The 15,767-nt window shown below is 40.8% G+C and overlaps 1 protein-coding gene across 1 annotated transcript; it reads left to right on the top strand.

The window, feature by feature from the left end:
• The first annotated feature begins 544 nt into the window (after positions 1–544).
• CHMP2B (charged multivesicular body protein 2B) lies at positions 545–14,458 on the top strand. Its single transcript, XM_074148161.1, has 6 exons — positions 545–698; positions 4,781–4,872; positions 7,742–7,936; positions 10,463–10,565; positions 11,596–11,702; positions 11,859–14,458. Exons 1-6 carry the CDS (start codon positions 665–667, stop codon positions 11,970–11,972), a joined length of 645 nt encoding a protein of 214 aa, XP_074004262.1. The 5' UTR covers positions 545–664; the 3' UTR covers positions 11,973–14,458.
• Positions 14,459–15,767: the final 1,309 nt, after the last annotated feature.

The following is a 15,767-nucleotide window of genomic DNA, read 5'->3' as shown; positions in this document are numbered from 1 at the left end:
CGCTCCACGCAACGCGGGTGGGAACTAACACCCCCCCCCCCCCTCCCCGCCCCCGCGTTGTCTCATTGCGATCCCGGCTCAAATCCCCAGGGGCTGCCCGGGCGCGAAGTTGCAGGGGGAGAGGCGGCCAACCCGCAGAGCGCGGCACTGCTGAATTTCATTAATTTTTAAGAATCAGATATACACGAAGCTAAACCTCAACCGTTCAGCGGTGCACCGAGCGGGAAGCCGCGATGGCCCAGCCCGCCAACCGCCACCGCCGGAGGGGGGGGCTTCCTCGCGTTTCCCCGCCACCCGGGACGGTCCCGCGGCTCGGCGTGACCGAAGCCCTACACGGAGAGAAACCAGGGAGGGAGGAAAGGGGGTGCTGCCGGTGCCCCGTCCCGCCCTGGGCAGTGACTCCCCCGTGGGGCTGCCCCGGCGGGGAGCGCGGCCCGAATCCCTGCCGGCTCAGCCGCCGCGGCGTAGGCGGGAGCAGAGGGGCGGTGAGGCCCGTCCCGGCACAGCCCCGTCCCGCCCCTCGCCGGGCGGGGAGTTCGGAGCGGGGCGGGTCTGCACGGCCCGGCCGCTTCCTGGTCACCTGCGGAGGAGGCAGGAGCCCGCTGAGGCGGCGGCAGTGGCGGGGGGGGGGTGGGGTCCGGCGGCTCCGGGTCAGGCTGCCGCTATGGCCTCGCTCTTCAAGAAGAAGACTGTGGACGGTGAGTGGGGGTGCGGGGCTGCCGGCGCCGCGGGGAGGGCCCCGCCGCCCCCATCGCAGCCTAGTGGCGGCTGTCCCCAGCTCTCGTACAGTCCCGGCCGTGGAGCTGGCCCCGGCCTGGGCTCGGGGGGAGGGGGAGCCCGGGGTGGTGGCGGTGCCTGCGGGGCGGCCTCGGGCCCTGTGTCCTGGCGGAGGGGATAACTCGTAGGGAACGGAGGAGGCCGGAGCCCGCCCGGGGTGACTCACCGGCGGCGTTCGGGCCGGGCGGGGCGGCTGGGAGAGTCCCCGGGCCGGGCCGGCCCTCTGGGACAGCGAGGCGGGGGTTCCCGGTGCATCGGGGCCCTGTGGGGCGGCTGGGCCGGGGCGAGATGTGTTGGGAGCCGGGCCTTGGTGATCCCAGTGAGGGAGGAGGAGGGGGGAACGTCCCTCGCTGGCAGCGAGGGAACAACAAAACAGGCCCGCGAAGAGTTGCTGGAGCCGAGAATGAAGAGGGAGACGAACGGCGCAGGTCTGCGGCAGCCGGCTCTCTGCCGCCGGGAGAAGGCGGCCCAAGAGGGCCGCAGGCTCCGGGAGCCGCCGCCGCGGGGGGACAGCAGCCCAGCCGCCACCGCTGGCCAGCCTTGGCTTAAGACCCGCCTGCGAAGCCCAGTTGGTCTGGATGTGTTTGCAGCCAGCCTGCAGCTTAAACGCTTAAACTGACACAGAAATCGTGATCTCCAAAGTAAAGCCAAAAAAAGATCACTTACCTGGCAGCGGTCCTGTGGGCGAGGGTCAGCCCTGTGAGTCATCGGCATGCCCCGGGCATGGCGGTGAGGCAGAGGCTGGCCAGGGGCTGGCAACAGCTCTAGAGCTGGCCGAGTGGCACATTGGGCACCCTGTGTCAAATCAGGCGGGTCCTCGTTTGAAAATGGCTTGCCAAAAATGATGCTGTGTATCAACCAATTGTATGTCACCAAGGGAGAATACGTAGATTTAATGCGTATGTTTCCCACTTGTCTCTTACTATTTTTGGTGCAACACCTGACTAGAGGAGGAAGGAGGGGATGACACTAAGCTTCCATGACCAAGGTGGATTGTAGGGGCCAGGTCAAGCCCTGCTGGGTTTCTCTGGTCCAACCTGTTTTCAGGAATGGAGGTGCTTCCTCCTTACCCTGCTGTGTCAGGTGGCAGCGTGACACACGGGAGTGGCTATCAGCAAAAGGCTGTCTCAGGAATACCCTGACGTCTTCTGTCTGCTGGAGCAAAGCTAGGAATTTGCATCAGTTATCGCAAAGAAACAGGAACCAAGTTCTCATCTTGGCCTTCACTTGCAAAAACAAATGAAAGGGCCTGTAGCTGCAGATAGTTGTTTTCAGTTTATTGCCATCCTTAGTTTGAACCACTATGTGAGATCAGAGACAACAGAAATAAGTATCATGTTCACTCTTATTGTCTCCTGACTTAAGTACAGTTCTTGTTTCTTATCGTCTTGAAGCTCCTACTTCTCAAGCTTTCTACGCTAAGCGATTTTTTTAATAGTTATTGTAGTTAGAAAAGGCAGTCTTTTATGTAGCTATTAAGCTTTTTCTTTCATTTTCGCAAGTGCAGCTGTGCAAGTAACATGTTTGTCTACCTTCAAAATTACTTGCCTGTAGCATTATTTTCAGAATAATTTCACTGCTGCTTTGCCAGTATGAAGAACGCAGTGTTATATTCAGTGTCATCTTTCAGCTCTTCATTATTGTCCATTGAAAAGTCTACATCTCCTGAAGATGCTTTTTGTGTAGTTCTCAGAGCAGTAGTAGTATTGTAAAAACAGGTCTCTTTTTCACAGAGATTGTTTGGAATATGTATTTATTTGGTGAAAAGCAATTAGTAGGAGGGGGTAGTGTATATACCCTCTTTAAAATGCCACTGAAGGCTTGGTTTTTTTCTAATTGAAACCTATTAAGGCTTAAGTAATTTCAGCAATAGACGTTTTACAGTATTTCCAATTGTGGGAATGAAGAATGTGAATGCTTCTTTGTGTTTATAGAAAAATTGTCCCAAGTGTTAAAAAATGAAAAGGGTGGCTGCAGTTTCTAGGATTTATCCTTCATGCCTTTATTTCTGTTAGTAACTCTGCCTGTTTATATTGATTTTCACATCCTTCAAACTTTATAAGTACGATAGCAGCGCTCTGCCATGATGTTACTTCTGTGGATTAGAAGAGGGAGCTCTAAAGAAAGATGTGACAGTCTGCTCCTTTTAAACTCCCACCCAAAGTTTATCTAATGTCATGTAGACACATACATTAGAAGCAGATGAATCTCTTCCTGAAAGTACCGATTTCTTTCCTCTATAAATGTTAGAGGATGCTGTGTCAGATACAGACCTCTCTACCTTTGCCCAGGTGAATCACACCTAAGCACGTCCTTTAAATTCTAACAAAAGTTAATTGTAACATGATTGATGCTTATATTGTAAACAGTACTTGCTGTAATAATTGGACATTACTGGTACATAATTTTTAAATAGTACAGTGGACGAAACTCCTATGAAGGATAGTATTTTTCACCTGATAGACAGCATTCAAGCTTCTGCTGGCTACATCAGTGTCAGGAAACTTTAATTTGCTATAAAGACCTCCATTTTCATATCTTGCTATAGTTAAACTTCTGCTAATTGAAAAAGTTTGAACGCTATTGATTTATAGTCTGACTTGAAGTTGGGCTGCACAGATGTGGTACATCTGTGGAGAAGAGTAATCTCTGTCAAACCAGAATAAAGACAGAAAAGAGCAGGATCCAGGAATACGCATCTAGGATTATCTTCACTGTTTTAATGGACTTGGGAACTCCTTAACTGCTCTGAGATCTCCTATATAAGGTTTCTTCAGCTGTTCTACCTGTTGCAGTTTGGCCTGACTAGTTGAAAAGCAGTGGGCTCACAGTGAATATGTTATTGCTGAGTTAGGGTTGAACTAGCAGAAGACGTATGTGTACCTTCCGGTGTGGTTAAGGCTCTTGCTATGGTTATGGTGCAAAGAAACATACTAGGTAAAATAGCATTTTTGTTATGGGATATGGCCTGATGCTGCCGAAAGGTCTTGCAGAGGGATCTGGACAGGCTGGATCGATGGGCTGAGACCAATGGGATGAGGTTCAATAAGGCCAAGTGCCAGGTCCTGCACTTGGGTCACAATAACCCCATGCAGCACTACAGGCTCAGGGAAGAGTGGCTGGAAAGCTGCCCATGCCCAGCAGAAAAGGACCTGGGGGTGTTGGTCGACTGTTGGCTGAACATGAGCCAGCAGTGTGCCCAGGTGGCCAAGAAGGCCAACAGCATCCTGGCCTGTATCAGGAACAGTGTGGTGAGTAGGACATCATCCCCCTGTATTTGGCACTGGTGAGGCCCCACCTCGAGCACTGTGTCCAGTTTTGGACCCCTTACCACAAAAAAGACATTGAGGTGCTGGAGCGGGTCCAGAGAAGGGCAACAAAGCTGGTGAGGGGTTTGGAGAATAAGTCTTATGAGGAGAGGCTGAGGGAGCTGGGGTTGTTCAGTCTAGAGGAGGCTGAGGGGAAACCTTATCACTCTCTACAAGTACCTGAAAGGAGGTTGTAGAGAGGCGGGGGTCGGTCTCTTCTCCCAAGTCACAGGCGATGGGACAAGAGGAAATTGCCTCAAGTTGCACCAGGGGAGGTTCAGGTTGGATATTTGGAAAAATTTCTTCACTGAAAGGGTTATTAAGCATTGGAATGGGCTGAGGCACCATCCCTGGAGACATTCAAAAGATGAGTTGACATGGTGCTCAGGAATATGGTTTAGTGTTGGTATGGGTTTTTTGTTTGTTTGTTTTTCTTTTTTTTTTTTCCCAAGGTTAGACTATGTGATCTTAAAGGTCCCTTCCAACCTAGGCGATTCTGTGAAACACAGTATACATAGAACTGTATTTTGCTAATATTTCATATATTTGAAATGCTGACAGCTCTTTGATAGCTGACAGTTCATTCTGAACAAAGGGAGGCTGTCAAACATACTGCGTGTCTGCAGAGTGCTTAACAGAAAAGATGTTTATGTAATATTGAAAACTTTTCCCAGCTATAAAAATTTTCTTTCCAGATATAATAAAGGAGCAAAATCGAGAGTTAAGAGGTACACAGAGGGCTATAACCAGAGATAGAGCAGCACTCGAAAAACAGGAAAAACAACTGGTAAGTAGAGCAGGCAACTTTATTTTACTCTTTAAAAACAAACACACACCCCCAATGTAACAGAAAACTTGCACAGTGCAAAAGGTGCAACTCAATGTATAATAATTGAATGCTAAAAAACTAAATTTTTCCCTTCTGTTCTTAGCATTCTCTGTCCTTCAGAAGATTTTTTCTAACAGTCTTGTAAATCAGTGGTCTTCTTGTGGAAAAACTAGAAGTGTGTGTCAGTGCTATCATGTGTTACTATGACTATGGGAGGGAGTACTTGAAAAAACACAGGATATCATTAACACCCCATAGGGTTGTTATTTTCATTCATATTGAACTTCCCTAAAACTTCCCTAAAAACAGTAAAACTGCCTAAATTAAGATCTATTTAAAACTTAGTGTGTGTGAACTATCAGTATTCAATGAATGGATGCTGCACCTGTGTGGCAGTATAATTGGATAAATGGATGTGACAGATGGTGGAGTTTGATGCATGAAGACATGCTCAGACTGTGGGAAAAGCTATGCAAATCCAGCCACTGTTCCTGTAGCTATTGAGGTGTTATTTCATGGCAGCAGGTCACGTGAATACCGAGAGCTGGGAATAATATGCTAGAAGAGGTCATATAAATTGTTTCTGGAAGCCTTGAACATGTAAGATATAATAGGTTGCTCATAGATAAAGCATTTTTCAGTATGAAATGTTCTGACTCTGTAAATAACCTTCATTTTCATGAATACTGAGGTTAAAGTTTTGATTACTGACTATGATAAATTGTTTCAGAAACATTGGATTTCTGAGGAGAAGAAGAAAGGAGAAGTTAAATATATCTTTGAGAAAGATAGAATCTGCTGTTAGGATGAGAGAATCAATGGACAATAACTATTAATTTTTAGAGTCAAATCAGGTGAAAAAAGGACCAAGGGCTTGTCAGTCAATCTCAGAACATTTTGTTATGTACTTCCTTCAGAAAGACTTCTTTTTTCCTTAACTATGAGGTACTACTCTGAGAAAACCTATTTATATTAATTCTATGTATAAAAATACCTTAAAGTATGCAGACAGTTCTGTTTCAGTTCAGTAACCTCATATGACTGTATGAATTTTGATTATTTTTTTTTCAGAGGAACATAACTGACTTGAATAAGCTTGCCCCAAACCTCTCAAAAGCAAATAATGTATTCCAGCTTTTTACCCAAATTCTTCTTAATTAAGAATAAAATAATCTATATATAGGGTTTGATACCTGCAGCTGGATTATCTGCACTGATTTAGCAATGGTTGATGTAGGTTTGTATTTTGCTTTGAAAATCAGGTTATAAATGCTACTTAGGTATTTCATCTCAGTGAGAAAATCCCTATTTTCAAATGTTTGCTGTTAAAACTAGAGTGCAAACTAGTGTTTGCTAGTGTGCAAACTAATCTCGCCTATCCTTCACAATACTTGAGATGAAAAAAGGAGATAATATTCTGGGCATGCTATAGAAATTTTTTTTTGTAGTCTCTGTGAGTTACTCATAAAGAGGACAGCTTCATATAGGTTTCAGACTTCTAATGTTTGAAAAGTCTCATGCTCCTTATTTGCCGATCTGTACCGTCTCTTTGATTAAAACTAGTATGTATGACACAGCCTTTCAGAAGTTAGGGATTTACACAGAAGATCTTGTGCCAGTGCCATCTCTATAGTAAACTTAAGCATGATCTTTCCTAGTCGTAAAGCTAATGACGTGGGTTAGTTTACGCTTGTCTTTAAACATGACTGTTCTGCATATCCTGGTGACCAGTATTTATCTTTTCAGAGCAACTTATCTTCTTATAAGTGCAGTTTTCTGGACTACCAGTGCATATAAAGTGAAGTGACTATATTCCTGTAGCAGGTATATTTTCCTGAAGAATCACATGAGAAAGGTGGTCTTTAACAGCTACTTTTACTTAATGGTAAAAAAAAAAAAAAAAAGTACAATTGGACATATACAAAGAACTGAGATACTATGCCAAGCCCTCCTTAAAAAGGATGAAAACGAAAAATTAGTTCAAGTTTTCACTACCAAGTCACAAATCAGAAGGCATGCTTTGAAAAATCCCAGCTGACAAGATAATTTGTGCCAAACTTTTTCCTGGTACCTCTGAGCTAAATAGCTTGCTATTTCTCCTTGAATTGATAGATTGGGATTTAGGGTTTTTTTGTAAACCAGAAGTGTCCTTCTTAAGGTTTAAGCACATGTTGTTGTAGACAAATTATATCACTTTTATTGTGTGCTAGGTTAAGTCAAGTCCAGCTAAACTATGTGGGCAAACAGCCTATAATTATTGCTCATCGAACTTTGTCTACTTCCTCAGAAAGGTTCTGAGAGTGTCTCAAGGCTGAAAAAGTGTTTAAAAGAATCTATGAACTCCCTGTTTCTTCCATGGATGATACGGCTTGATTGCTCATGAACGCAAAAAATCAAAGATGATTAGAATCATGGCATTAATAGTTTGCTGGCCATAATAATTTCTTCACTTTTTGGTTTTGTGGTGTGGCTTTTTAAGCATTACTCCCTATCCAGACATGAAACTGAATGTGCACATATAAGTGAATTTGACATTTTGCAGAAGTTGAAGCCTTTTGGGGAGCTGTGTGCTTCCATACTATAAATCAGTTTTGTTATGTTTTTGTTTCTTCTGGTCAAATCATAACAGCATTGCATTTCCTCTACTAAATAGCCGTGGTAGAAAGGCAAGGAAGAATATTTATATAACTTTAAATGCCTTAAAAAAAAAAAAAAAAAAATGAAGAGGAGAGTTAACCTTGGAATTTAATTATTAATTTTAAGGCTTATTTATAGTCTTTGTTAGAATGCAAATTTTGTAGAATTAATCTTATATCTTTTTTAACAGGAACTGGAAATAAAGAAAATGGCTAAGACTGGTAATAAAGAAGCCTGTAAAGTTCTAGCAAAACAGCTTGTACAACTGCGGAAGCAGAAGAATCGAACATACGCTGTTAGCTCTAAAGTCACTTCTATGTCAACTCAGACAAAGGTCATGAACTCTCAGATGAAGATGGCAGGAGCTATGTCAACTACAGCAAAAGTAAGTCGTTACAAGACATTCTTTTACATTAAAATGCAGCATATGGTTGCAAAAGTTAAGTTGTGTTATTTTGCATAAGAAAATTGACGGGATAAAACTTATTGCTTAATACCCTAAATGGTGTTGAGGTTGCAGTAGGGAAATGTAATTTGATTCATATTATGAATTTTTTGTCCAGTCAATCCAACTACTTAGCACCTAACTAAGTATATTTTCTTGGGTTAGACATCTGTCAAATGTTTGCGTGATAAAAATAAACTCAAAAGCCTGCAGAAGAACTCTTTTAGTACATCAAAAAAACCCCAAACTATGCTGCTACAGTGTCTTGCCTGTATATCTTGTCACAAGCAGTTTTTATTGGGGAAAAACTAGGGCATGGTTCGTCTAGAAATCAAGGCGGTGTGTCACAGTAGCTTTATGTCTTGTGCAAAATGTACGTTATTGCTTCGAATTTTAAGTTCCTAAGGAAATCTAATCTGGAGTTCCCTGTCATTCTCACTGTCCATGTTCTAAGGAAACAGCATGGATTAAGTTTTCTCACAAATGTCATCTCTTTAAAAGAGTCTGAAATAATCTCAGTTATCTGAGTTAGTTGTGAACTTTCTCCTGTTTCCCTGAATTGGTAAACAGGGAGTTTGCTTTTGGCAAGCAGGATTGTTCACCTTAAGGCGTAGGAAACAGAATTAGTGCACATCATTGTAGACAAGTTGTGCTTTTATCACAGTCCAAGTTAAATCCATTTATGTGCCACTTAAACACAGTAATGCAATGCAACTTAGCGCGGAAAGTAATTCCTGCTAAGGCTTTGCTGTCATATCTTTTGGAAGCAGTATATTGACAGATGTCTGCCAGTCAGTGATACAGCTGTGGCTCTATAGCAAACTTTCCATCCTCCGTGACTAACCCACCAAGGGCGGGCTTGTCTGACTGAACAACTGGTCACATTAAACAGCTTACTCAGTATTCCTACAACAGTGTTGCACGTGAAGTTGATCGTGCTTTTTAATCATTATGTGCTTGACTTGTTTTTATCTATGAGACATCTTGGGTTAAATTTCTGAAAACCAAAGTGTTACTAGACTAATTATGAAGGTTAAATCAGTAGAAAAAACCCAAAATATTAAAAAAATAAATTAACCAGCATCCAGAAAAGTGATGTTCTTTGAAACGTAGCAGGTACTTCTATGGACTAGTTTGTGTAACATTATTGCATAGGAAGGTGTTAAATTCTTTTGGTCACTTTTAAAGTGAGTATTTTGCCTTATCAACTCAGGAATCTTAAAAAAAATAAAAGTATTCAGTAGCTTTTGAAGCTCAGACTATTCTTAATATCATACAATCATCAGTGAAAAATATATGGAATCAGTTGCCTCAACAAAAAAGACCAACACATGAATGCAAAGCTTTCAAAGTATTTTCTATTCGTTTTTAGCATGTTTGACACTAATTTTGGACATAAGCAAAGTCTAGTTAATAGTTACCTGTTTATTTTAATCCTGCATCTGACCCTTATTTTCTGAAGATATATAAACTCTGTATCAGTTTAGTGCAAATAATTTGATGTCCATCTATAACTCATGTAAAAGAACTCTAAAGAACCAACACCCTCTAAGTCCAGAACAACTTTTAAATTCAAATAACGTGACTATGAACACAGTCTTTGAAATTCAAGTAACATTAGAAGCATAATATATTATCACTTTAAATATACTCAGCCATGAAGGCAGAAGAGCTGCCACGAAGCCCGTAGCAGCTGTAGTAGCTTGATAGCATCCCTTTTAATTAACCAACTCTTTCATCTTCTCAAAGATGGTTAGACTTTATGTTTGAATTGCTCGTGTCTATATTTAGATTTTGATGTCCCATGAGAGATACAGTAACTTGCTTCTTGGGAAAGAAGAAAGTATTAAATACTGGTGCCTGCCAAGGCAGTGCTGCATACTTGTAGTAAAACAGGTGAAGTTTATTACACTGTCACAGAAAGATCTCTACCAGTTACAAAGGTTCACCCTAAGCTAATATGTGCTTCCTGAACACTTCGATATTTGCTTTTCAGAGAAAAGTATTTTTTCCCATTAAATTATAACATAAAGAAACAATTGCAATTTAATGTCTGCCCTCTAGTATTTTTTCAAATAAGTGTTCCTTACTGAATAAAAAACCTGCAGCCATTTACCTCTCTAAAGTGTATAGCCTGGAAGTTAGGAAATACTGTCTCATTCATTTTATTTAGATCAGGCAGATTTTACCTAAAAGAAGGCCAGGAGAAGGGTCATAGTGCAAGAAAGGCACATACATTTACAAGCATATCTATTAGGCTAGCAGATAGCAATATTTCTTACTAGGTGCAGACTGTACTATTGATTTGTTGTATATCTACAGTTCTCATGGGATGTAAAGAGACAAGAAAGTGAAATTTGGACTGGAAGGGGTTTTTATTAGGAAAGTCTTATTCCTTTTCAATGTATATATTGGTATTTAATAACGTCTCATTGTATAATTAAGGTTTTTTTTCAATATTAATAGACAATGCAAGCAGTTAATAAGAAAATGGATCCACAAAAGACACTACAAACTATGCAGAATTTCCAGAAGGAAAACATGAAGATGGAAATGACTGAAGAAATGAGTAAGTTCTGTACTGCAGCAAACAGCTAGCTGCAGCCCACAGTGCTCCTGGAAAGGTAGAACGAGTCTAGAAATACTGATGCTTGAAGTTTTATTTCTACAATTAATGAGATTGACAGCACAAATTAAGAGCAAATAAACCAATGCATGTCTGAGCAGGGAGGCTCTCAGGCTTTTTAGTAGCTCTGGATGCTAAATCTGGAATCCATTTCTTCCCATCTTCATGCAAAACACCCATCATGCTTCTAGAAAGAACATACTGGAAGGGAAGAGGCTTTGAGACCAGTTCAAAACCTTGTGGCATAACTAGTAGCAGGACTTGAAAAATTGCCCTTTCTGTAGCTGATAGTTCTGCATGTGCTTTTTAATTTAGATATTATTAATAATCTCAGCTTTACATGCATGGTGGTATGGGATGGTTTAGTCTCCTGTTATATTTTAAGCCACAAGCTGCTGCTTAGGGCGTGGCAAGATTTTTGTTCCTGTGGACATCTGTCCACTGTCAACTAAGTAACACCAGACTTCCTGATGTTGCTAGCACCGTCTCCTTCCTATCCTAATCCCTGCCACTGTGTTCGCCCCAGTAAGTAGCATTGACTCAAAACAATATTGTTGAGCAAGATGTGAACACCTCAGTTGCGCAGAACTGTATTGTTGCAATTCAGAAATTAGCTGAGTAGTTAACAATTGTGCAACTTACTTGGAGGAGGAAGAGGAAAGGGATTTTTAATGGGACTGGAGAAGATGTTTTTAAGAAACGTTGAAATCTAGTGCATGGGGTAGACGCAGCAACTGAACTATTTTGGTGAAACTGAACATTTTTATAAAAGCAGTCGTGCCTTACCCTGCTGCTGCTCTAGCTGTGGTCACAGGCTTTGGAAGGCAAAGGTAAGAAAGCATCTCCAATATACATGTGCTTTCTGTTGATATTACTACTACATTCTGGGAGTGTAAAAAGATGGTACTAGCTTATTTTAGTAACGTTTTTGCTTAATGCAGTGTGGATTTTGGTTTTTTTTCTTTCTTCTAAGTTAATGATACTCTGGATGATATTTTTGATGCCTCTGATGAAGAGGAAGAGAGCCAAGATATTGTTAACCAAGTGCTTGATGAGATAGGAATTGAAATCTCTGGAAAGGTATGGCTATTTTTACTCCGTTCATGGGCATCTTCCCCTTCATTCCCTTTTTTAAATAGTTTATTCTATGAGCCTTTATTTTACAGTCTTGTTCTAGAAGTCAGCTTGTCATAAAATGTATTATTTTGACTAAAGAAAACTTCTGTTTTCTTCTAGATGGCCAAAGCTCCATCAGCTGCCAGAGGTTTACCGTCTGCATCAACATCAAAAGCTGCTACCATATCAGATGAAGAGATTGAACGACAGCTCAAAGCTTTGGGAGTTGATTAGCTTGATGGCAATACACAGCCTGCCTTCTAATTATTCAGCTGCAGACATGTCAAAAGTGCAAATACTCTTTCAATGCAACTGATGTCTAGGAAAACTCTGAAGCTTCAGAAATGACAACTTGAAGGTGGCACTCAGGGAAAGAGAAGGGGAGAATATTTTGAATTAATTTACAGGGGGAAGTACACTTGGTGTGTCCATTGCGTGAGCACCGGACCAACCAGGGATGTAGTTCTAATGATAAATTCATTTATACCTGATCTGAATCTGTCCTCTGAATTCAAAGTTTTCTTCTATCTCTGTTCCTTATCTATCTTTAGAATTGGCTATTCTGTGGCTGGTGGTGATGCCTCCTAGGACAGCACCTATATAAAAATGATATATGTTATAAAACTATCGTTATAGAAAAATTCTTAGTCTGTTATCTTAGCACAAATGAAACTTCACCTTTGCTCTCAGTTGGAAACTATTTTCTTTTGATAAGAAATAGCCTCGAAAGTCTAGCAAATTTAGGCAGAAACAAAAAACGTTTTATATATTTCTTTCCAGTTCCTGTAGTAACTTTGAGTTGCTTAAATAATAGCTGGTTATTCTTTTTACAGAAAGGGAAGGATACAATCCTTGTGCAGTTAATTTTACTGGAAGAGGATTTAAATTCGTTAGTGAATTTTGTTACATGAAAGGCACTGATTGAACTCAATTGTACTGTAACATAGCTGGTTTCAACAGAATTGCTGTGCCTTTATGTATATAAATCTTGTACCTTTGCAATTTTTTTTTCAGAATGAGTCTTTGAAAAGTGAGTAAACTTGTAATTAAGATGGTTTCACAAAACACTATGGTGAGACCTCTGTGTACTCTCGATGGGACTCAGTGCTGAAGTTCAAAATGCACTTGTTCAGAAATGCAACTTGCGCACTTGCAAAAAGGACATTTGCCTGAAACAACATTTGTATATATTTTACAGTATTTCTTAATGGAAAATAACTGTGCATAATTGTATTGTTTACTAAGATGCAATTGATCACATTGATAAGCTAAATCTAAACTTTAGTTTTGAGAACAATTTTGGATGATACCTGATAATTACCTGTCTAAACACTATAATAAAAGTGTTCTGGTTCTGTGAAGGTTTTTCTATGGTCTCTGAACTGCATCAGCATGATTCTAGCTTTAAGTGGAATGCATTGAGCTAATAAAATAAGAACTTTTTATATTTTAAATAGATGACAAAGTCTGAGAATGCAGTTCCCAGTTATGACTTCCCAGATGGTGTGAAGTTCCTCAGCCCTTATGCTGCTGGAGATTTTTGCCAGTTATGCTGGTTTTGTCAGTTGTGCTGATTTAGTGGGGCTGTTCATTGAACAGAAACAACAGAATAATCTTGGCTTTAAAAAGAGAAAAGCAGAATACCTTCCAAGAGTGAAATCAGGATAACTGGGCGGGGGGGGGGGCAACAAACTTTGTAAAGAGACTTTCCTGCTAGAGAAAGCGTAGCAGGAAGCCATAACCTCTATGAATCTACTGTTGTCACACCATCTGCTTTTTAGGATTGAAGTCAGCAGAGAAGGAAAAAACACAGGTGAGCCTTCATCTGGTTTATGGCATAGGAATGCACGTGTTCTTTCTCTTTGAAGGAAGTAATGGACAAACTATGAATCTGTGAGGTAGTGGGTAGGAATGTGTTAAGGTTTTATATTGCATATATCTGATATGAGGTGAAATTTCTTTTTTTTTTTTTGAAGTTATTTTGTAAAAATCTAATAAAAGGCTTTTTATTCCACAATGACTTTGTCCTCTTTAGGGTTATTTTTACACATCTGTCTCTTAGTGAGTTTTCTTTGGATTCCTGTTAGCTCTAATAAATTTTCCTTTGATCTCAGCTGTAATATTTGTTGTAGTTGCTTGTGGGCCTTTGATTTAAACTCAACATTCAGTAAAAACTTGATCAAGTTTGCATTCCCTTCTGTCTGTAACTCAGTGCCCAGCTACTGCTCTTAAGCATTGAAAGAGAAACCATAATGTGAAATTAGTTAGGTATAAAATATTACTCATTGACTCTATTTTGGTTGAACACCAAGACTTGCGTCCTTTCTGAATGAAGTGTGCACTTTATCCTTTTAACAACTGTCAAAATGGGCATAATTCTAGTATGAGTTCCTTCCTTTATCCACAGAGTCTTTGACAAACAGTAATAAAGGCATTTCTCTTTAGTCTCAGTAAGACTGATGAACAAGGGCTACTGTCAATATCTATGTGGTGTTTCTGTTAACAGTTATCTTTTAAGTCCTGCAGCTTTAATCTGTGTAAAAATCTTTCAGCAGCAGAGTGAGAAGTGGTGTAGGTTTGCCTGCTTGCTTACATTTATTTCAATTATAGTTAATATGTTGTTGCTGTCTATAACAAAATTGCATCCCTCACTTCGAAACAAATTGCTTTTAGATCACTCTCAGCAGACTTAAGAAAAAAAATAAATCCCATTCAATCTTTAACTCATTTATCCTCGCTGAGACCTTAATGGCACTGAATCGGAAAGTCCTCCATCCAAGAACAACAATGCAATTCTACACACACCTAAGAATGACTCTGTTGGGGCAGACTGAGGTCCATCTTGCCCAGAATCCTACTCCACAAGTGCCCATAAGCAATGCCTAGGAAAACAGGAGAACAAGATGACGCTTCCTCCCCTAATACTCAGCCAACCTCTAACTATTTTCAATTTAGAGCACTTCTGGAGCCGTATGCAAGTTACTCTGTATGCAACAGATTTGAGTGCCTTTCTCCTCTCTGAACTTGTCAATATAAATTGACTTCTGGCACCCACATCTTTTAGTAGAGGATTTCCACAGATTTTTTTTCGCCGCTGCATTAAGAACCACCACTTCTGTTTTTTCTTAAGCTTCTTTCCAGCTTCAACATGTCTACTCCTAGTTTTTACATTAGGCAAGATAGTGAACAGCCTGGTTCCGTTCAGCCTTTCAGTACAGCTCATAATTCAGTAGATCTCTATAGATTTCAATACAGACACATTAAATCTAGAAGAGAGACAGTAGCTTAAACAGTTATTCATCTTACCTTCGATCATCAGCTTTGCCTGCATAGAAGCCTTTTCTAGGTCTGTTATATCCTTCAGATGAGGGGGGCAGGATGCTACTTCAGAGACAGGTGAACCAGATTTCTATGTTGTCGTAACATCTTGTTTTGTCCTGTGTTTTAATTTTAACACCCTACCTAAACTTCCCCTGGGAAAAGTAAAAGCAAGAAAAAAACCCCACAAACATCTCAAAGAAAAATAGTGCAGCCCACATTTGTCAAATACCCAACTAAACTCTTACCTGCAGGTTTATAAACCTACCCCTCAGAAGTCTTATCTAGGGGATTTTCCCCAATCAAGAGTGATTAAATGGCAATTACCCATAAGTTGTTCCTACAGGAAAAAAAAAGGAATTGACACTTTCTCTAAGTCAAATGGCTGCAGCTGCACCACATTAAATTGATTTCATCCAGCTTTTTCTCTTTAAATAATTCTGCTCTAATTTGTTTGTATTTCTGTGGCAACAGCTACAGGTGTTTTAATGGTGGCTGCTTCCTCCACTTAGCCTTTTATCATTCTTTTGCAAGAAAATGGCACGTTGTGTCACCTTTCATTTTACTTTGCTATGCTTCTGCAATTAGCCTTCACTTGTGCAACTAGAAATCTCAATGTTAGGGTAAGTCTGCTCTTGAATTAACTATTACAGCGTGCTAAAATGGATAAGCACATCAGCATGATGCACAACTTCAAAAAAAGCAGTGTTA

The sequence above is a fragment of the Numenius arquata genome, chromosome 1, assembly GCF_964106895.1.
Source record: "Numenius arquata chromosome 1, bNumArq3.hap1.1, whole genome shotgun sequence".
Lineage (NCBI taxonomy): Eukaryota > Metazoa > Chordata > Aves > Charadriiformes > Scolopacidae > Numenius > Numenius arquata.
Note: the sequence above shows the minus strand (reverse complement) of the source record. Positions and strands in the feature narration are given on the sequence as shown.